Here is a 23,415-nt window from a genome sequence, read left to right on the forward strand (position 1 = left end):
GCTCTCAGGTTGCCCACCTGGACAGGTTTTTGCCAAATTTTACTTTCACCCAGAAGCTGAAAATTTTACTTTGGTTCTCCTAAAACAGAAGTTTTCTGGAAATCTTTTCCCACTAAATCTTTGTTGGGAAGGAATTTCCATTTTCTGGCCAACTCTACAGATATGATAACAGGGCATGCCAACAGAATAAAACTGAGTAACTAAAAACCAAGGAACATGTAAGCAAATACCATTCAATAGTTTGTGCCTGTTCATCTATCAATATATGGACTTCGGGAATGCACTGCAGCACAAGGCATATAACTAGCAGAAAAAAACACACCTCTTTCAGTGTTAGAACAATTAGTAGTTTGTTAATGAATCTTCATAAAATGATTTGTTAAAAAATAAACCAAATGAAAACCTTCTACTGTAATACTAATTGCCAAAAAATATTCCATATAGAAAATATAACACTGTTTGTATCTGAGTTTGTTTAAACCCTCTTTCCCCAATCTACTTCAATTCTCCTTTCTTCCTGCTCTTCCTTCTAACCCTGAAGCTGTGTCAGCAAGAGCAATCCAACTAGATGTTCAAGACAACTTCAAATCTACTGTTGGGCAGGATCAGAGTTTGAAAGGGAAGCTGCTGCCACCCTGCTCTACCCTTCTTAGGTTACTTGCGGAGCTTGGTAGGCCAAGCAGTTTAATGTGAATACAGTGGAGCAAGGAGTTCTGCAAGGGAACTGAGTGATGGGCTTTTCTTTCAAAATCATTTTCTGCTGATTGGGGCCCAGTAATTGAGCATTTCCACCTGCAAGGAAAGAAAAATGAAAAGAACAAAAGAAGAGAACTAGATGACCTCCCGAGGTCCCTTCCAACCCTGATATTCTATGATAAGAAGGGAGAGAGAAGAATAAGGAAAATAATTTAATTTTAATCTGCCCCTTAATCATGAGTTGGAAGACATGATGGGTTACAGGTGCCGTATTTTTAAGTTACCATTTTACCCGCAAAAGCCACTACGTATTCAGACTTGATTGTGTGTGTATATACAGTTACATCTGTTCATGCTATTTACAAATGCACTTTTTTTTCCCTACTTTTTCTTTTGGTTACTTACGTAGAGTCACCCCAGCTCAAAGAATTTTAATTCTATTCTTTCTTGTGCAGCAGGCTTGTGTACTAAATTTGATCAATTACACATGTGGAAAGCCATTCAAAGCAAGGGAGTTTACAGGTATCCCTTAATGCCTGTAGAACCTTTATTAGTGAAGATGATGCAAGAACGGTAAAGAACTCAGCTTGCATCTCAGATCTCAAAAGAAGTATGCACAGCTGTCAGTCTAAAAAAAAATTTTTAAATTTGCCAACTCAATACTTTAGAAATAGAATAACTGAGATGAACAGGTCACCATGACCACAACATTTTCCGCAGTGCTACTTCTCAGAGCAGAACCACACTTTAAAGGACTTGTTTTTACTACTACTTCTGACCTGACAAATCAGGAAATGGAGGAAGCTAAATATCATGAATACTTAAATATTTTTTACAGAAATTGGATATAACAATGATCTGGTTGATGATGAAGCTTTATGGTCTCAACAAGTGCATCTCTACCAGTCACCATCTTGGCCAACACTAGGGTTTGAACTGGGGACTTCCATAGCTAAAATGCTTGAGTCTCTACAGCATGAGCTTACTGACTCACACCCCGTCTGAGAACAGAAGGGAATGGATGGACATGGACACACATGCTCTCTGACCAGTAGGTTACAAATTTACTCAGAAAAATGGGAAATTCAGATCTTCAACCCAGGCTATTTTATGCAGTAAAGTAATAGCAAATGACACATACAAGTATTAGTAAAATACTCATTGGGTTTACAAGTCAAAATTAAAAATAGGGGAACTTCTTACATATTAAAAACTCCAAAGAGATGAGGAAATGGTTTAGCATGTTCGTGTGTTCATTTTAGGGACATATTTCAAAACCCAGACTACATTTGTGTCACTTAGCTAAATTATTTCAGTCAAGCTGAAGGTAAGAATTTCAACAGAGTGGCCTGATGCAAGATATGGAACACCAGAAATAAAAAGGAATTTTACCCTTCTTTAGTAGGCGGGACAAGGTAGGTAAGTACAGTTCTGAAACGGAGTGATTCATTTCATCAGCCCCTCCTAGAAAAGTACTATAATTAGGAAGAATAAATCCACACCTATAACTAAAGAAATACTGTCTAGTTTATAAATTTGCACAGCTTGCCCAAACAGTGAATGTTAAGCAGCTCCTAACTTTTCTTCTATTAAAGTGGAGGAAATAATACATTTATATAGAATCTTTGATTTCAAAAGATCCCAAATAAACTACATGTACAGCAATAACTTAGTTACTGAAATGCACTTATCTTTTAGGTGAAACATGTTGGCTGTTTAACATCATGCAGGTGCAAGCATACTGCAAAGACACAGCCAAGTTACTATGGCCTCACTGGTGCTGCACTCACCCAAGTGCATCAACGGTATTTCTGGGGGCATATCCCATGGCTCTGTGTGCTGCACTAAGCTGAGCTGCTCTAGGATTCTTTCCCCCAGTGAATTGTAGGACAATTTGTCTGTCCTTCTGGGAACAGGTAGAATTTTGGGAAGGCAGTGGAGGATCAACGTTCCTCACTGCAAGGTACATTGGTTACCAGCCCGAGGGAAAGTGGCACCTAAGTTCTAGCCTATACCCCCAGACAAGCCAACCAGCCTGGGTTTAAAGTTACACCAAACTTGGGTGAGATGGCTTTATATGTGGACAGCATGTGGGGGGGCGAGGGGGCGGCTAGGTGCAACAGCCAAGTAAGAGCCCAAAATAACTCTGCAGAGAGACATACCCTAAAAGACACAAACTCTAACAAATCAGTGCCAACTGACACCTTGCTAGGGCATTGATTCAGTACCAACTCAGAGGGGAAAAAGTGACACCTTATGAGTCACCAAGAGGAAAGGCAGTGTTCTAGTGGACTGAAGGAAGTAGGAGCTAGGAAATTTAGCCCTCTAATCCACAGAATAGGATTAGCATACTGCCTCATAGTGCTGTCCCTGTGCCTCAAACCTGACTTGAAGGGATCATCTCAGAGCTTTATTTAATAACAGACTTTAAGGGGCTGAGGCCTGGTCTACACTACAGAGTTAGAAGAAAAGGAGTACTCGTGGCACCTTAGAGACTAACAAATTTATTTGAGCTTAAGCTTTCATGAGCTACAGCTCACTTTGTCGGATGCATGCAGTGGAAAATACAGTAGGGGGATTTTATATACACAGAGAACATGAAACAATGGGTGTTACCATACACACTGTAACGAGAGTGATCAGGTAAGGTGAGCTATTACCAGCAGGAGAGGGGGAAAACAAAACAAAACAAAAAAACCCTTTTGTAGTGATAATCAAGGTGGACCATTTCCAGCAGTTGACAAGACCTGTCAGGAACAGTGACAACTGTGAGGAACACTAGGGGGGAAAAATAAACATGGGGAAATAGTTTTACTTTGTGTAATGACACATCCACTCCCAGTCTTTATTCAAGCCTAATTTAATGGTGTCCAGTTTGCAAATTAATTCCAATTCAGCAGTCTCTCGTTGGAGTCTGTTTTTGAAGTTTTTTTTGTTGTAATATTGCAACTTTTAGGTCTGTAATCGAGTGACCAGAGAGACTAAAGTGTTCTCCGACTGGTTTTTGAATGTTATAATTCTTGATGTCTTATGTGTGTTCTTTTATTCTTTTACGTAGAGACTGTCCAGTTTGGCCAATGTACATGGCAGAGGGGCATTGCTGGAGCTCCGATGGCTGACAGCCTGGAGCCCCATTGCTTGGACCTCCGGGCTCTCACTGCCCCACAATGACAGTTAAATCGGGGGAAGTGCTCCTACTGAGGAAATGCACAGCTGACAGGACTGTAGTGTGCACACAAAAAAACTGATGTAATTACTGTGGTGGCTGTACGTCAACGTAACTAAGTAGACTTATTTTTGTAGCGTAGACTTCCTCGATACTACAAAGACTTATGCACATTAGTATCTCTAGTCACATGAATTGTTCTAATTTGTTTCAAGGAGACTACTCACATACATATCTTTGTGGAATTGGACCCCAAAACAGTAGTTCTATATTGTTTTATAGAACCATAGAAACATAGGGCTGAAAGGGACCTCACAAGGTCATCAAGTCCAGCCCCCTGCACTGAAGCAGAACCTATTAAACCTAGACCATCCCTGACAGGTGTTTGTCCAACCTATTCTTAAAAACCTCCAATGACAGGGACTCCACAACCTCCCTTTGAAGCCTATGCCAGAGCTTAACCACCCTTATAGTTAAAAAGTTTGGTAACCTTAAAAAATCTTAAGTTATCCTTACTAATGTATTAAAGTAATTTTACCAATTATTTTTTTTCTTCAAAAAATTGGAAACATCAGTGATCATTTTCTTTTGTTAGGACACAGTAATCCATTTATCTTAAATACAGACTAACCTTTATAAGGCTAGCTAAGGCATGTGTGCTAAAGAAGTGAAAGAAAAACAATGGATGATTTTTAGAAACTCAAAATGCTTTTGCATTCAAACATTTTTTTAAATCTATTTATAATAGGTGCTTATTGTAAGCATTGCACACACACACAAAAATCTTTAAAAAAAAATCTAAAGGAAAACCAACCAGTTTAAATATAAGGCCAGAATACACTAAAAAAGTGTTCATTTTTCATTATTAGTCACACTAATGCAGTTTTCCATAAAGTAGATTCAGTGCTGTAAATGTATTGAACTATTTTTTGAAGGAGTGTGTAGTAGAGCTATTACTTCTCTTTGGATTAATTAGGTACTGTAAACCTAATCCTAATAGGAGATTTACTGACAGACAATCATCTAACAAATTTTATAATGAACCAGCACAGATTATTTGAAATCTATAAGGATTTGATATAAAGTGATAATTTCTAAAATTGAGCCCTTAAGGTTAACATGTAGGCCCACAGTCCAATCCTTGTTTCTGTCACAAACAACGGGAAGTTATCAAAACTGTTGTGTAAGTCTCTCTTCATAATCCACGGGAAATTCTGATTTTGTATTTTCCTTCAGGCAAACTAGCAATTATTCTGCATCCAACACTCACAGGGAAAATAAAAGATTCCCACTGCCTTTTTATTATTATTATTTTTTTTAAAAACAACTAAAACTTGACAGATTTACAGAACAAAATGTTTTTTACGTCTTTAGCTTTGTTTGAACAATGCTGAATTGATTCTGCTGCATATTTGTGGCATCTGTTTAACTCAAGCCATTTTTATTGAGCAATCAAGATATTAGGTGGTCACAAGTAAAGAAAGAAAAATATTCACAGGCCATAATCACCACAGCAATCTTTCAACTGTACTTTTGACTATAAATATGTGAATTAAAGAGACGCAAAATCCAAGGGCAGATCTCTGAACACAACACTTTAGAAAAAGTGATATTTTGCAGTTGAGCACTATTTCTAATATGAATGAGACAAGGTGGATGAGTTAATATTTTGTATTGTACCAATTTCTGTTAGTGAAAGAGAAAAGCTTTCGAGCTTAGACAGAGCTCTTCTTCAGGCCTGGGAAAGATACTATGGGTATGTCTACACTGCAATTAGACCCCCGCGGCCGGCCTTTGCAAGTTGACTCTGGCTCTTGGGCTAAAGGGCTGTTTAACTGTGCTGTAGACATTCAGGGACATCTCCGGGACTCTCCCACCTCACAGCGTTCTCGAGCAAGCGCTGCAGCCTGAGCCCAAACGTCTACACCACAATTAAACAGCCCCTGAGCCCGAGCCAGCTGGCATAAGCCAGTCACATGTGTCTAACTGCAGTGTAAACATACCCTCAGAGTGTCACAGCTAAATACAAGGTAGAACAGAACATTCAAGGTGAAGTAGGCAGTTAACACATCTGCAGTCATACAACAAAGGAGGGTTAGTGGGTTACAGATTGCTGAAATGAGCCATAAATCCAGTGTTTTTATGAAGTCCATGATTTTTAGTGTCTAGCAGAGATATGAATTTAAGTTCCCAAACTTGTCTTTTGAAGGTGCTGTGCAGATTTCCTTTGAGGATGAGGATTGAGAGGTCAGATATGGAGTTATCATGTTATGAAACCTGTTCGTTCCCAGGTGATATTGTGTTTTTTACTTTTATCATGTTTCTATGAGAGTTCATTTGAGAGCATAATGATTTTCTGTTTTCACCCACACAGTTATTGGGGCATTTAGTGCACTGGATGAGGTATAACATGTTGTGATATGCATGTGTAGAACCCAGGAATCTTGAAAGGTTTGTTGTGGGGGGTACTGATCATCGTAGCTGTGGAGATATGTTTGCAGGTTTTGCATCTATTGTTCTGGCAGGGTCTGGTGCCACTATGAGTTGATGTGTCCTGATCTGCAGGGAGACCTTGCTTCTCATGGTGAGCTTGGCAAGGTTGGAGGGTGTTGCTTGAAAGCCAGAAGAGGGGGTTGGGAAAGATTTCTTTCAGGATGTGGTCCCCATCATGTATGGGTTGTTATTGTGTAATGATACCCCATGGGAAAGTATCAGTGTGGGGTGATAGGTGACTCCACTTAAGAGTAAAAGTATTCCACTTAGGAAGGAGCAATCAGTTGCACATATACAAAATGGGAAACGACTGCTTAGGAAGGTATACTGTGGAAAGGGATCTGGAGGTCATAGTGGATCACAAGTTAAACATGAGTCAACTGTGTAACACAGTTAAAAAAAAAAAGCAAACATTATTCTGGGATGTATTAGCTGGAGGGTTGTAAGCAAGACAAGAAGTAATTCTTCTGCTCTACTCCGCACTGATTAGGCCTCAACTGGAGTATGGTGTCCAGTTCTGGGCACTACATTTCAGGAAAGATGTGGACAAATTGGAGAAGTTCCAAGTCCAGAAGAGCAACAAAAACGATTAAAGGTCTAGAAAACATGACCTATGAGGGAAGATTGAAAAAATTGGGTTTGTTTAGTCTGGAGAAGACTGAGAGGGGACACAATAACAGTTTTCAAATATTGTACATAAAAGGTTGTTACAAGGATTAGGGAGAAGAATTGTTCTCCTGAACCTCTGAGGATATGACAAGAAGCAATGGGCTTAAATTACAACAAGGGCAGTTTAGATTGGACATTAGGAAAAAATTCCTAACTGTCAGGGTAATTAAGCACTAGAATAAATTGCCGAGGGAGATTAAAAATCTCGAATGACGGAGATTCCACAAAGAGCAGGTTAGACAAACACATGTCAGGCATAGTCTAGATCAGAGGTTCTCAAACAAAGTTGTTGCCATCTGTACGTTAATCCGTTTGCTACGACACGGTGTGCACATTTAATTGTAAGCACGGACCACAATCGCAGTTTTGCTTTTGCTCTTATTACAATGGATCGTTGGCTCATTCGTGCATCAGAAACAAAAACAACTCAAGTGAAAAACAAAGAAGCCGAAACTGATTCAAGTGAAGCACCGCCACCGCATATATCAGCATATGTACTTGTATACGGGGTGGGGTGGGGAGCATAAATTACTACAGACACAAAGAAGGAGGGCATGATCAAATAAGTGTGAGCACCACTGGTCTAGATAAACATTTAGTTTTACCTTGAGTGCAGGGGATTGGCCGAGAAGACCTCTTGACCTCTACCAGTCCTACGAGTCCATGGACTAGGAGTGTGTGATCAGAGGGTTTTTTCCTGAGAGAACCTGCTTCAATACAGAGTATTTGGGTAGTCTGTTCAACGATGCAGCCTACTTCTCTGAAGTGTTCTTGTTTGGTGACTGTGGTTTTAAGTGTGTTAAGATGTATACCCCAGACTTTTTCCTCAGAGCATAATCTGTGCTCTGACTGCCTGGCTGTACATAACATTTCTTGAATCAGGCAGAGTAGGGACTTGAACCTGGGTCTTCCATGTTCCAGGCAGTGCCTTAGCCAACAGGTTATTGGACATTCTGGGGTATTCTGGTTTCTCTCCCTCCCTCTCTCTTTTTTGGGGGAAAGTCAAAAGATCTGTTTTCTTTTTAGGTGGAATGAAAAATTCTGAATCCTCAAAATTTTTCATAAAACAAAATTCTTGTTTCCAGTCAGCTCTTGTAATGCCTTCCTTGGTAAGGCATCAGTGGTCAGGTACAGGATGTTGTCAAGTTCTCCTTCCCGGGGGAATGGGAGGAGGAAGAGAAACCACATACACAGAAGCCACCAATTTCAGGCAGAAGAGGATCTGACTGTGCAGTGTACTCAAAGAGAGAATCCCATAGCTAGAAGGGGTATGAGGCAGTAAGTGCTGTAGATGTTCTACAAAGTGGGCCAAAGGGAAAGGCAGCTAAGTACAAGCAGCAGGGAGACTATTTTCATGTGGACAGAACATATTAACATGAACTCTTTAGTTTAACAATGTAAATTTTGCTAAATACTAAAAAAGAAACAAATTCCAATAAATACAGCAAGAACACATCATACTATAAAAAAACTGATAGAACTTGCTTCCAAAGAGAGGGAGATTTCAACTGAGTATTCAAAGGAGTATTTATGTTTTCTCAAAAAGAAAAGGAGTACTTGTGGCACCTTAGAGACTAACAAATTTATTTGAGCTGAAGTGAGTTGTAGCTCACGAAAGCTTATGCTCAAATAAATTGGTTAGTCTCTAAGGTGCCACAAGTACTCCTTTTCTTTTTGAGAAAACAGACTAACATGGCTGCTACTCTGAAACCTGTCTTTATGTTTTCTGTATTTCCCAAGAGATAAGCAAACATAATACAAACACACACCTGAGGGTAATTAATCATAGGGACAATTTACTAAGGGTCATGGTGGACTCTCCATCACTGACAGTTTTTAAATCAAGATCAGACATTTTTCTAAAAGATATATTCTAGGAATTATTTTTGGGAAAGTTCTATGGCCTGTGTTATAGGAGGTGAGACTAGATGATCACAGTGGTCCTTCCTGGCCCTGGAATCTATGAGAAAAACCTGTTTAGTACTTATCAAGTTATCAACCTAATTATTCTAATTTAAATATGAAAGTAATCAGAATAATTTGCTCACTGGCTCCTGCATTACTACCAGGAAGCAAAATAATATAACAAAGGTACATTCACTCAAATTGTCAGTACCATAACCCAGAAGTACAATATACCATAAAATATGTAGCTTATTAAATAAAAACGAAAGGATAAAAGTCACCTCTACATGAAAGATCTTGAGATCAACTCCATACAATTTCATCTCCTCTGGAAAATACTGAAAAGCATTCAAGTAAGGAATGTGACCATCTATAACAAACCTAAATAAAAAAAAAAAAAAGAGTTTAAGCCAAATCAACATTTAGTTTAAAGCATCATGTACTTTTTAAAAAATGGCACTTAAAAAAAAATCAAGATTGAAATCTTAATTTCAAAGTTAAAATAGCATCAGAATTGAAAAGCCCAAATAGCTCCAGCTAACACCGTGTCCTCCAAAATGCTGCTTTAGTACTAAAAAATTGCCTGTTCTTTAACATGAGAGCTAGAATATTAAAATTCAAGCTCAAACGTGACTCACAGATAAAGTTAGGGCACCAAGTTTACTCTAGACATGTTTATATCCAGCTTTCCCTGCACATTCTCAAAATAGCCAATTCTTGCGAACAGGTAGAATATTTTAACTGAAATATTTTCAATATTGGGCAATGCTATTAAGGAGACAGTAAGTACACTTTTATGATAACATTGTTATAGGGCTATAGCGTTTTGCTCCCCAAATCCATACTTACTCAACTAAACATGAAAGAGTTTAATCTTTCCACAGTAAGTATGCAGGGCTCCTACAATCAGGGTCATAGAACTGTTAGTTTATATGTAACCAAATCAGAAAACCATACAACTATATATTTTATCAATATATAAAATACATTTATTTTAGATAAATGTCGAAACACACTTTGGATTTTTATTTTCAAAAAATATGGCGGGGAAGAGGGAGAGAAAAGGAGGGGAGGAGAGAGTGCCCATCTCAATAGTGTCATCTGCTGGCTATTCAATAGCTCACATGAAATAAGTTGTGGTCTCAGTCTAGCTCTTAGTAGGCAGCTGTTTGAATCACAAAGAACACCATAACACTTACCAATATCTGGCACGCAACTGGACATTATCAGCAAACAAGCCAAGTTCTGAATTGAGAGGGAGACTGAATTATCCTCACTCTAAGAAGCTGCCCCTCCAGGTCGGAATTAAAGTACATTAGTGGAAACTTTATACTACCCATGATGAGGCTAAAGCAGGCTTCGGCCTAGAAGATTATCAAACCAACATGTTTCATGAACACTAAATTCACTACACTTTTTTAAAATCTCAGGATTTTTAAAATAGGATTCCTGGTACGAAGTGATACTCTGGTTGGTATGAATGTTGCAAAATGTGTTTATTACAAAGAGAAAAACAACAAAATTAAATTTCCTGCAGGACGTTTAAGACATAGTAAGATACGGCATAGGTTTTGGCTGTGGAGTTAGGGGAGGTCTTTTGGTTTATTTTTAAAATATATCAGTACCAAGTACATAAGTCACATTTGGGCTATTTCTACACTAGAGACCTTACAGTGACAGCTGAACCGATGCAGCTGTGCCGCTGCAAGACCTCCCATGTAGCTGCTCTGTGCTGACAGGAGAGAGCTCTCCCATCGACATAATTAAACCTCCTCCAAAGAGCAGCGGTAGCTATGTCGGCAGGAGAGCATCTCCTGCCAACACAGCACTGTCCACACCAGCGCTTCTGTCAGTGTAACTTATATCGGTCAGGCAGCCTTTTTTTTTTTCACGCCCCAAAACAACATAAGTTTTACCGACAAAAGTGCTAGCCCTAGTCTCTCCAGAGGGGAGTTCGAGCTGTACCAGATATACCTAGATATCTGGGCAGTTACCTTAATTCAATAAGCAAGAACAAAAACAGCAAAGAGAAGTGGTTTAAAAAAAAAAAAATGAAAGAAGTCACTGTTGTAACAGAAAATGCAATGTTGATTTTAGAAAAGGGCACCAGGAACTTGGATGGCCCAATATTGAGATGACATATTCCTAAAAAGTCAGTGCCTGTCTGCAAAATTTCACTGTACAAACATGCAGTACTTTTCTTTGTTTAGGCCCTGGCAGAAAGGGTCAAGGAATTAAAAGAAACACCACATACTAGATGGCAGAGACACTTTTATAAGTGAAAACAAAGTTAGAGAAATTACTTAACAGGCATTCCTTAAGAAGATTTAAGCCATAGAAAAGAAGCTACTTGTTGTATATTACTTGCTAGTTATCAACATTCCATTTAAGAAGAACTACGGTAAGTGAATGTCAATCACTCCCTATGACTGCACTCTATGACCAATTCTTTGAGATCTAGAATTTAAATTCAAAGTATAGTTAGAACTACAGTATGTTATAACTTTATGCTGAATTATTCTAGAAATACTAGATTCAAAGTGATTTTAAAAGGAAGATTAAATAAAGAATGTATCCCTCTAAATTAGAATTAATGCAACATTTGTAACAGTTTTAACTTGATTTTAGAAAGTTTTCTTGCCTAGTACTTTATATTCTGAAATTCTGTGCACTCTTCCATCAATTTGATATCACTGATTCACAAATAAGGAATTCAATATATAACAAATGTCCTGTCCACATTGGAATCGGAATGATGCATATGGACAGTAAAATCTCCCCTGCCACCGGAGAAATGTGTTAGATTACTGCACTACAGGACCAGTCTATATTTGCCTGAGACAAGATGTATTTTGATACAGTTTAAAACACAGTACTCACTAAACATGGTTCTACCAGATCAAATTTTGTTACAACTGTTTTTAAAGAATTCTCATAGCCCTAGTATAAAGGGCCCATTAAAAGGTGGACACATCAACTAAGGCTAAGATTTAGTCATGGGTATTTTTGGTAAAAGTCATGGACAGGTCACGGGCAATAAAAAAAAATTCATGGCCTGTGACCTTTCCATGACTTACCAAAAATACCCATGACTAAATCTCTACTTCTGGGGCCCCTGCTCCAGCCGCCCTGGGACCACTGCTGCTCGAGCGGTCCCCAGGGCACCCCCAGAACCGCTACTGGGGCACTCCCCGAGCCAGCCACACCAGCTGCTGTTCCGGTGGTCCCCGGAGCCAGCTGCCTGGGGCCACCCGAGCAGTGGCCGGTGCAACTGGCTCTTGGGCAGCCCACCTGGACCGCTGTTCAGGCGCTCCTGGGGTCTCCCCCAGGACCGCTTCTTGGGCGCTCCTGGGGTCCTCCCAGGACTTCTGCTTGGGCTGTCCGTGGGACCAGCCGCTGCTTGGGCAGCCCCTGAAGCCAGCTGGCCCCGGGCCTCCCGAGCAGTGGCCAGAGCAACTGGACCCAGGGACCACCAGAGCAGCTGGCCCCAGGTCGCTCCAGCAGCAGCCGGTGCAGCTGGCTGTGGGGTGCCTGAGCAGCTGGCCCTGAAGTCAGCCACATCAGGCACTGTGGAAGTCATGGAGGTCACAGAAAGTCACAGAATCCGTGACTTCCATGACCTCCGTGAAAGAATCGCAGCCTTATTTATCACTCATTGCAGTTAACCTAAGTGTCATGTTCTCCATTCTAAATATAGAGAATATCACAAATACTGCAATGAAAGTAAACGTTGTGTGGGAAAACATCCAATTTTCATATGACACCTACTCCAAGAGCCCATGTTCGAGAATACTTTTTAAAGCAGTTCTAACGCTTTTTGGCTCATCCACACTCATTTTATGAAGTATTGTTTAGAATTTAGAATAAACTGTGTTTAAACAAGGGTACAAACTGTGTTTAAACTTTCCTATTGCAAAAACAGATGGGGCTTATAGTCTCTGTCCTTTTAAATATGGTAATCCAAGTGTGGATAAACCCTAGGTCCTGTGTATAATATGAAAAAAAATAACATGCCAAGGCCACAAAACAGAAGTGCCACAAACTGGTTACAATTTTGATCTTGCCAACTTAACTAGATTTAGCCTGGTTTGAACTGCATTACTGTATTATTCTACAGCCACGTGAAGTCTCCCATGTTGAAACTGTAGTCTTACTTGTTGAGAGGAATACAAAAAATAAACAGCACAATGAACGTTAGTTTAATGACACTAAAAAAATATATTGCTATTTGAAACATATGTAGGAACATTTTAAAATGTTATTTTTAACCACAATGTCACTTTAATTACAAGGTTAATTACAAGGTTATGTATTGAATGTGCCAAATAGCAATAAGAATATTTTTGGTCCTGTATTTTAAATCTCTTAGAAAATGGCTGGTTGCCTGATGTGGTGCCCAAGCACGTATCACAGGGGAGGAGCAGTAGTCAGCTGACTACCACTTTGGGGGAAAACCAAAAAGAAAAAAGGTGGGTCATTTAGCACAACTAGTATTCTATTGTTTTAAATATTCATGAACTACCTACCTATAAAGAACTAAAATGGCAAGCCTGACTATTAGCACAATTTCTGGGTATATTTTTTTTTCTCAATTTGGTCTGTCATTGAGTCTATACCTATATTTTATTGCATACAAAAATGTGTTAAAAAGACAACTATTTAGGTGAAGCAAATGAAAGCTAGAAAATGCCAGACTTATGGTTTGTATTGCTGCTGATGTTCTGGCAGTAGCACAAGCCTGGATCTTTAGAGTATTCATTCAGTTATAAGGCAGGCTATCAACATTCTCCTGAGGAATACAAATGAGAGAAGTGAAACTGCAATATTTATCTATTTACAACTCAACTAAATCGGAAAATAATTTCATCGGACAAAGAAAAGGCACTTCTCTAACACTAATATTTTCTCCCTGACAAATTTCAAATACTTGCTGCAAACAACAGAGCTATTAGAGACTCTCAAAAAATGGTTGCAAGAATCTTCCATCCTGGAACGTGTGAGGCAACCTAAATATAGGGTCACTACCAGCCCTACCTATAATTCAACTAGTTAACAAGCAAGCAACCCAAATTAAAAAAAACACTGATTACTTACAACGGCAGCAAATATTTCACAGAGACTATTCATACCTTAAGAGATCTGATAATGTCACTGGTTCTCTCAGCCAGAGTAATGCAAGATAGCAGAAAGAAAGCGTCATTGGCATAGACATCCTCAAGTTCCCTTTTTTCCTCTTAAGTACATACGAGCTACCATCTACCGATCCGGAGCAGACAGATGTGGTTTCTCTTGCTGATGATAAAAAAACATTACATATAAAATAACTTTGTAGACAAAATATGCTACACTGAACATGCAAATATGCAAAGAGCAAGAGAAACTGATCATCCAACAAGCTGCGTTTAGCCATTAGTGGCGGTTTCAAATCAAAGCTTTGGTGTTAGTGTTCTAAATGGCTTAACTCTCAAAGTACCTCTTACTGCAACACAAGACGACAAGCTGGCTCTCTGAGAACCAGTGCCAATGTAGCTCCACAGACTCGCTAATAAGAGAACAGGGTAAGTAACAAATACTTGAGGAGCTGGGAATGGGTGATGGGATGGATCACTTGACGGTACCTGTTCTGTTCATTCCCTCTGAAGCACCTGGCATTGGTCATTGTTGGAAGACAGGATACTGGGCTAGATGAACCTTTGGTCTGACCCTGTATGGCTGTTCTCTAGGGGCAATTCCCACTGGCACACCAGAAAGAGTGTGTGCGTCGCCTCGTTCTATACAAAAATGTTAAACCTTGAAAGCACCATTCTAGTGAGACCATGTTTAAACTTGGCTCTCTAGAAAGGTGCTAATACTTAACTCTTACACAGCACATTATCAACATCCACTAATCCCTCACAACATCCCATGAGGTAGATATAAGTATTATCCTAATTTTACACATGGGATATCAAGGAAGAAAGGATAAGTGATTTCCCAAAGCTGAATATGTCAGAGTTGGGGATTAGAACTCAGCAGTTTTTGGCTCTCAGAAGTGTCCTCATAACAGAGAATTACATTTTTACCTCAGGTATTAAAGATGCTGCAAAGACATTTAAAATAGACAGGTTTCAGAGTAGCAGCTGTGTTAGGCTGTATTCGCAAAAAGAAAAGGAGTACTTGTGGCACCTTAGAAATTTGTTAGTCTCTAAGGTGCCACAAGTACTCCTTTTCTTTTTATTTAAAATAGAGTTATCAAGGAAGTGACTCCCCAGTGCATGCCTAATAAAAATTGGCAAAGTTGACACAAAAGCTATCCTAGAACATCTATTGTGTACATGCGAGTCACAGAACAAAAGCATGAACATCAGATAATCCTTTCAGTCATCAGTTTCACCTTTTATATGTATAAGCTGTGCCTAAAGGAGGCCTTGTGATTGAAACTTCACTGCTAACTTTATATATGGCTTGATTTAAAATAATCCTCTTGTTCTATTTGTAGCTCTCTTGGTGACATAGCAGCTTTCCTTTCATTTGTTCCAGGTTATAAATGACACATTGGTCAGTCAGCACTAAACCTGACACAACATACAATTAAACATCATAACAACAACTTAAGAATTTAATAGGCTTCTTAAACGACGACTAGACTACACCAAATGGAATGTTAGCCTATCAGCTTGTTGAATAATGAGCTATTATCCCCAGATAAACATATGATAAAATGTTTATTAATTAGAAAAGCATTTAAAAACGGTACCCAAATCCCCCTCAGCAAGCCATCAATAATTCAATGAAACAGCACAGAAAAAATGTAATTATACACAATTTATGAGTAGCCAATGCATAGAAAAAAATGCAATACTGCTCATTTGGACCAACTTTCATTATACAAATGACAGGTATTCTGTCCATATGATCTCTTAGACAAAGTTATCAAAAATGCACAGGTAATTTTATATTGCTGAATTCAACAGTATTGCCTTTAAAAATACTTTTACGAAAACAGGTACGATCACTTAAAAAAATCTGGACTCCATTTTTGTAATCCACAGTGTGAAACAATAAGCTAGGAATACTCCTGAGGGCATTCTGCACCAAAAAGATAAAAATTCTGCATAATTCTGCAAATTTTGTTTGTCAAATAAATGTGGAGGCTCCAGCATGGCACTGGGGAGGAGAGGCCATTGGCTGCACAGAGGTGGAAGATCACTGTGCAGCTTCTCCCCGGGACACAGACTCAGTGGTGAGGCTGCACCCAACCCTGACACAGCAAAGGACCGGGCCTGCCTCAGAAACATCCCAGGGCCCTGCCCTCTGTGCCAGGGGAACCAGATGTGGGCAGGCAGTCTCAGCAAGTCAGGATCCAAGTGTGAAGGGGCTTAGCGTGGTGGAATCCAGGTGTGGGTTGAGAGCGTTCTGTGGGGGGCAATCTGGGTGCAGGCGGCTCAGTGTAGGATCCGGGTGTCGGGGGGGATCTGGATGCACAGGGGCTTGTTGGGGGGGTCTGGGTGCAATGGTAATGGGACTCTGCAGAGTTGTCCAGGTGAAGGTGGTTGGGGCATAGCAGGAGTGGTCTGGGTGTGGGGGTCCCAGAGGCAGGAGGAGTGGGGTTCAGTGGGGTGGGGATCCAGGTGCCTTGTTGGGATGGTCCAGGTGCAGGGAGAGTGAGGCTCATCAGGGAGGCAGGGGGGGTCCTGAGTCGGTGGACGTGAGGCTTGGCAGGAGGGTCTGGGTATGAGGGGGTCTGGATGCACAAGGGTTGGGTGGATGGGGGAGAAGCTCCCTGTACAGGGATCTCTCCCTCTGCAGATGAGGAGCAATGTGTGCAGGAAGCAGATGGGGATGGGGGGTGGGAAGTTTGCAGAGCTTCCTGCAGCTGAGGGAGAAATCTGGGGATGAGTCTGATCCAGCCCCTGATGCCGTGCAGGGGAAGAGGAAGTCCCGCCCTCTCCAGCCCAGCCAGGAATAGCAGCTGAGCCCGGCACAGGTAGGAGCCATCAGCCGAGTCTTCCCCAGTCCTGACCTCTACCCCACAGTGATTTACCTCTCTGCCCTGGGTATCCAAAACACACTGCTGGGGAGGGTCGCATGACCACTCTTGTGGCTTCCCTTTGCTTCCCCATCATCTGCGGGCAAGCAAAGAAATCTGCAGGGGACATAAATTCTGTGCATGCGCAGTGGCATAGAATTCCCCCAGGAGTATAGGAAGGATCTGGTAATTACCATATATACTTGTTCATTAGCCAGTTCGTTTATAAGCCAACCCCCCAAGATGGATAGGTAAAAATAGTAAAAACTGTATGACCCTTTCATAAGAGGACCCTATATTTCAGGGGCTGGCAAACTTTGGCTCCCGGCCTGTCAGGGTAAGCCACTGGCGGGTCGGGACGTTTTGTTTACCTGGAGCGTTCACAGGCAAGGAGCCCCTCAGCTCCCAGTGGCTGCGGTTTACCGTCCCGCAGCTCCCATTGGCTGGGAACAGCGAACTGCAGCCACTGGGAGCTGAGGGGCTCCACGCCTGCAAACTCTCCAGGTAAACAAAACAACAATGTATTAGATATTCAATTCAATAATTTCATAGAGTTTAAAATCATCAAATTTTGGTGTAGACCCGTTTATAAGCTGACCCCCCCCCCCGACGTGTCACTTTTTTACCAAAAATATTCAGCTTACGAATGAGTATATACGGCACTTCCCTTCCTCAAAATTATATCCGTTACTCTACAACTGCTATAAAAGGTAAATGTTACTGCAGAAAGGAACCGTCCTAAATGGAAGAAGGAACTAAGGAAGGAAGAAGCTTTACAGACAATGTGAATTGTAACACAACCTGTTGGAACATTTATAACAGGAAAGGTTTTGTAAAAAAACTTTGCCCTACATATTATTTGTATAGTGCCAGTGTCCTATGTGAATATAGACAACAACAAAAATCCCTGCTCTGAAGACCCTGCAACTTAAGTAGAAAATGTAAAGACATAGGATGGAAAATGGGATAAAACACGTACTGTTAATGAATGGGAAAGCTAAGCATGTGTTTACTGTTTCCACTATTTTTGTTTGGATTTTTTTCTTTTATAAATTTGTTATTCTTGTTGTTCTTCACTGAAGGGAAAACTAGAGTTTATAGGTTTCAGAAGATCTGCATTTTATGAGAAGACCAGATAGAAGAGCAAAGGAAAGAATGAGGAGATTCCAGGCATATGACGCTGCGTAAAAGGAGACAAAAATGCGTATAGGAGCAAGACAACCATGGCAGCGTCATCTGACATACGGCAAAACTGAGGTGGCACTGGGGAAGCAAAAGGAGATGCAAGCAAACAGATTCTTGAAAATAGGTTATGGACAAGATTGAAGTTGACATAAAAGTTCAAATCTACTTAGATGCTTTTATGTCCAACATCAGATACTGTAGTATTCCTGGCTTCTATCCAGACAGTGTCCCTGCCCCTCCAATTTTGTATTGAATTTTAGTTGGAAGGGTTCGTACCCTGGCTACTGAGAGTCTAATAAAATTTCCAAGTCTGTGAGTGGATAGGAGAGATCGATGGGAAGTTAAAAAATGAATTATGGTAGAGAGGAGTTATGGGGGGAGAAGAACATACAGACAGAAGATATAGAAGAGAAACCAGAGAGCATAATGTAGGGAAAAAATGGGAAAGATTAAAAAAACACTAAAGACAACACATTCTTAACCTTTTTCTTTCCTGTAGGCAAATATATAACAGAATTAAGGCGCACAATAAACTATATTTTTGAAAACTTAATAGAGATATGAGTGACAAGATTGTCACTAACTACACAAACGTTTATTCCTTAAGATTGCAGTGCTTTTGAAGGCATGGTCTTGAGGGGCATGCTGGCTCATTATTTTTCTACCCTGAGTAGCAGTCATCAGGTAAAGTTTAACCCTGTCCATAACCACCACCATCACCCCCCTAAACAAAACCAAACAACTTCACTTCCCCCCACTCCCACCCCCCAAGAAACCATACTGAAAAAACAGCAACCCTCATGTTCCATGTGCCTGTCTAGCCTTTAACTCCTTGGAGAGGGACCATGATTATTTATATGACTAGTACAGTGCAGAGTACACTGTTGATAAATAAGAGGGAAATCCTCCATCTACATTTTCTACCTCTACATAAGCAACAAATCCTTCTGATTAGTACTAAAGGAACAGTCATTTTTAAAACACAGCCTAACAATATAGAACACTGATTTCAAATTATATCTGCTCCTACCTGAGGCTTTGCCAACGGAAGAAACATATCCAAAGCTGCTTTCTGTTTGTAAATCTCCATCACTTTCAGAGAAAGATGACAAGCCATGAATACTTATTCTCTCTGGTTCACTATCCACATCTGTACTGACATCAGATATCTGTTTTTTTAAATAAGTTACAGTTTTTATCCCACGTTAGTTCTAACGCAATAGTTTGACCTGTAAAAGCTCAATAATATCTGTTAGCAAACATGCGATTGACAGTTTAGGTGTAAGCTAAAGCAAGTCATACGCAGAATGTTCTTGCTTTTAATCATGTAAATTCACACCACTAGAAACTACCCTTTCAAAAAGTTCTTCCTCATTTTAGCAGTGTGTTTGTCAGAACAAAATAATTCCAATGATTAGGTAGCCATCCCAACCTGCCATACTACCCAGGAGGTATCCAATGCACAGAATCATAAATATTCATGAAATATGAGAAGGGAGAAGACTGTTCAATTTGGAACTGACTGGAAAATTCTGGGACTAAATAATTTTTTGACTAGCTATATAACCTGTGAGAGATCAGATAACTCCACAGGAGTGGCTCTTCCAAACAGAGGTTCAAAGATAGGTCCAAAAAGAATCACTCTCCACACAAAATACTTGCACCACCACCAGGATTCACATCTGCAAATAGTCTCTCCTATGGATCACAAACCAAGATAGCCCTTTAGGGTATGTCTACACCACAATGTAAGCCCAGGGATCGAACTCAGGCTCAAGCCTACCCCCCTTCCATCAACACACAAATCGTGCTAACCCAGGGCTTGGACCCATGGTCTCAGGCCCCTACAGAGGTGGAGGGTGTGAGCCTGACTCAAGCCCAGACCCAGGGTTCAAGACCTATTGCTCTTCAATGTATACGTAGCACCACTGGACTCGTGCTCAGTGAGTCTGCCAAAATCACCCCACAGGATGACTATCTAGAGGACAACGAAAGTTAAGTGTGGTGGACAGTCAAGTTTGCCCAGACTGTACCACAAACAAAGGGTTAGAGCAGCCACTTTGACAGGGCACTAGAAAGTCTGGGATATGGGTAGTTGGACTCAGACCTGCATAATGCAGTGTAGACACTAGAGTCCCAGGTGGGGACCCAGGATTCAACAATTCTTAACCTGGGGTTACAAATGAGTGTAGATGCTCAAGCTGTATGTTAACAAACCCATGGTCTGCTAACTCCCACAAGACGGAAGGGTGCCAGAGCCTGTGCTCCACCCTGAGTCGGAATATCTACACCTCAATTAAGCACCCGTAGCCCAAGCCCAAGTCAGCTGACACGGGCCAGCCTCAGGTGTTGTATTGAAGCGTAGACATTCATAACATACTTGTTTCTATGCCATCATTTGTGGATTATGTAAGTGTCAACACAGCTCTAGAAATATAGAGCATTGTAATTTGTGCTCCATCTGCTGGCTGGCTACACAATAGCAAAGCAAGATATTAAATATGAACAGAGTTTTCCATCAGCACAACAGCAGATATTTTCTTAAAATGGCAAAATATATTTAGGAGACAGTCCTCATTAAAATGAGCAAGTTGTATGCATGGCTTGAACAACAAAAACAACATTTTAAAAGATCAATGCAAAATCATTTGCTTAACAGCTATGAAATTCACTTACAGATAATGTTTTGCTCGTATAACTAACTGGTGTGGTGCAATATGCCTGCTTGCTCTTCTGAAGGTAACGTCTCCAGAAATTGCATAGAATTGCATCCTGATAAGCATAAAAATGAATCATTAGTCTATATCTTATAAAATCATATGTCTGAAAAAACAAATTGTGACTTTACAATTCAAGAACCTTGAAAAATGTTCTGTGCCTGCTTTCATGAAAACCCTGTTTACAAAATCATAAGTTACTTTTACTGTTCCTTGTAAATTTTATTTTCATAGGTTCTCTTCCTTGGCCCCTCATCTATTGGCCCATTTCCTGACGGTTTTTAAGAGGGAATTATTCTATCTACCTTAAAATAATTATATTCTTGAAGTACACATCATAAAGACTATATGTTCTAATATAAAGCCTTATACAAAGGCCAACATACCTTCATCTGTGGACACACTCCTAAAGTTTGCAGAGCTTCAGCTTGCTTCTTGAGTATGTACTGAAAACCTTCACAAACATACCATTCCCAGCCTTTATCTAAAGAGCAACAAATAAAAATTGTTTGGGTTGTTCTGGTTTTACATACCTGCACTTTAATATATTAATCTATTGGTGCAGGGACTAGGGACTTGTTTTAAATAAGAAAATCCCAAATGCTGGAGCAAAGGGCCAAAAACATACTAAGTGATTAATGTACCTCTATAAATCAGTGAAGTTTAGAATCTTAAATTAAGAAAAACCAAAAACAGCCAAACTACAACAGTTTCCCTACACATTTCTCAAGAACCAAAACAGTTGTAGCAAAGTGAGAGTTATCAATATGGTGTTTGTAATATATGTTATGACTGTTAAGTGACCTAAATTTTAAAATAAAAACACAAGATACCAGTCATGAAGGAAAGAATAGATGTGCTTATTCCTCTCCCTTTCCCAGCACGAAAAACTGGAACCCACTGCAGTAGTGAATGGAGGAGAAAAAAGTATTCGTTCTTTATAATGTTCCTTATGATTGTCTCCTATGTTATCCCCCTTTGTATGTTCTACCCAGTTTTCTCCCTTCATTATCTCCTGAATTCAAGTCTTACATATTTTAATTGTGCCTTTACTTTTGTGTACACTCATTCCTCCTACGCTGGGTTTTATTCTTCTGAATTTTCTCTGTGTTTATCCTCTCTCTCATTTCCCCTATGCCGTTCACCATTTTTCCCCCCCTTCTACTTTGTGCTATGTAAATGTCCTTCTTTTCTCTATATGCCAAGTGTCTGCCTCAGTTTCCTCTTTCCCTCTTCACGATCTACTTCATCTACAAATGCTTCTCCCTTCCAACAGCTTCCCTTCTCTTCAACCCACATTTAGGGCTCGTCTAAACATAATTTTTATCCTGCTTTAACTATGCCAGTGTTATACCAGGAGCGTGCCACTAACTATCGTGGTTTCAATATGCTTATAATGGTATGGCTAACTCCTGTAAATTTAGGGGAATAAACTGTATCAGCATAAGGCACCTTTATAATGGTATATAACTGCATCCACATTAGGGGCTATAAAACTTTTTTTATTTACCATATCCCTAAGAGAACTACTTAAAATCAGTACAAAAAGTGTGTGTCAATCAGGTCATAGGAGCCAGAAAAGGCTGAAGGGAGCAGAGCCACAAGGGTTGTTCCCTTTCCTAATCTTAAACACTTCATTCTGAACACAGCGTTCTACCACCGCTTTCACTGTGGGACAGCAGATAGTATAGCAGCACTAAGATTCTTTTTAAAATCAGATAATTTTGTAGGTGTTTCAATGTAAGTGGCCAAGACAACAGAACAAATGGCTGCCACAACCTTCACAGTATGCTTATCTAGTTTCAGCAACAGCATTACAATAGGCATCACAGTATATAATCATAGGACTGGTAGGGCCCTTGAGAGCATGATTTAAAGACACACAATTACTATTTCTACATCTGTTGAAAGCACTTTTCAGCATGAGACTAGAGACTTAACACACAGAAGTTGCACCAGTGTAACTAAGTCAGTTTAACTGATACAACTTTGTGCATGGAAACTTTTACACTGGCTTAAAGCCGGCTTACATTAGTGCATCACTGTTAAATTACAGACTCAAGAAAATATAAGAATGTATAAGCACAAAATTGAACCCGTTTAATATCACATCTTTAATTAAACCAGTACAGCTTGTGTCTAGAGCAGGCCCAGCAAGAACAAAAGGGTCATTTTCAGCTCAATTCAGTTTGTATGGTCCTGTAGAAAAATCCATTTGCTCACACTAACCAAGTTGGTAAGTAGTACCAGAAAATTTGCACACAACTAGAAAGATATGTTACACAAAATGTAGAAGTAATATATAGACAAAAAGTAAACATACCAATTTTTTTTCTCTTTCTAAAGCCTCTGGAGATGGACTGGATCTTTGTGTTAGGAACAACATCAGAAGTTAAAACCTCTTTAGTCCTCTGCAGGATAATTGATAAAAGTGTAATGTTAGCAAGAAAAGAACAATCCCTACTTGCATGGGCTGCCTCTGCTGTATAACTTAATTGGAGAATTCCTTCTAATCATTACTCCCAACTGACAAAAGACAAAAAATTGTGAATCTTAAATTTAAGAATGATAAGCAA

General features: G+C 39.9%; 1 protein-coding gene across 5 annotated transcripts in view; it reads right to left on the bottom strand.

Annotated features, from left to right (window-relative positions):
• TAF1B (TATA-box binding protein associated factor, RNA polymerase I subunit B) overlaps nt 1-23,415 on the bottom strand; it is a 62,905-nt gene that overhangs the window by 34,222 nt on the left and 5,268 nt on the right. For 4 of the 5 annotated variants that reach the window (XR_005224574.2, XM_043542271.1, XM_037894084.2 and 1 more), the window contains exons 3-8: nt 23,163-23,250; nt 21,226-21,323; nt 20,799-20,894; nt 19,153-19,291; nt 14,059-14,221; nt 9,211-9,310 (exon numbers count right to left, since the gene is read on the bottom strand). Coding sequence is in view for 4 of the 5 variants with exons in the window: in XM_043542271.1 (XP_043398206.1) it covers nt 9,211-9,310; nt 14,059-14,221; nt 19,153-19,291; nt 20,799-20,894; nt 21,226-21,323; nt 23,163-23,250 (684 nt within the window). In the remaining variant the exon portion in view is untranslated. Of the gene's footprint in view, nt 1-9,210; nt 9,311-14,058; nt 14,222-19,152; nt 19,292-20,798; nt 20,895-21,225; nt 21,324-23,162; nt 23,251-23,415 lie in introns of those variants that run through there. The other variant, XM_043542272.1, reaches the window with a different exon arrangement.

Source organism: Chelonia mydas, chromosome 3 (genome assembly GCF_015237465.2).
Source record: "Chelonia mydas isolate rCheMyd1 chromosome 3, rCheMyd1.pri.v2, whole genome shotgun sequence".
Classification (NCBI taxonomy): domain Eukaryota; kingdom Metazoa; phylum Chordata; order Testudines; family Cheloniidae; genus Chelonia; species Chelonia mydas.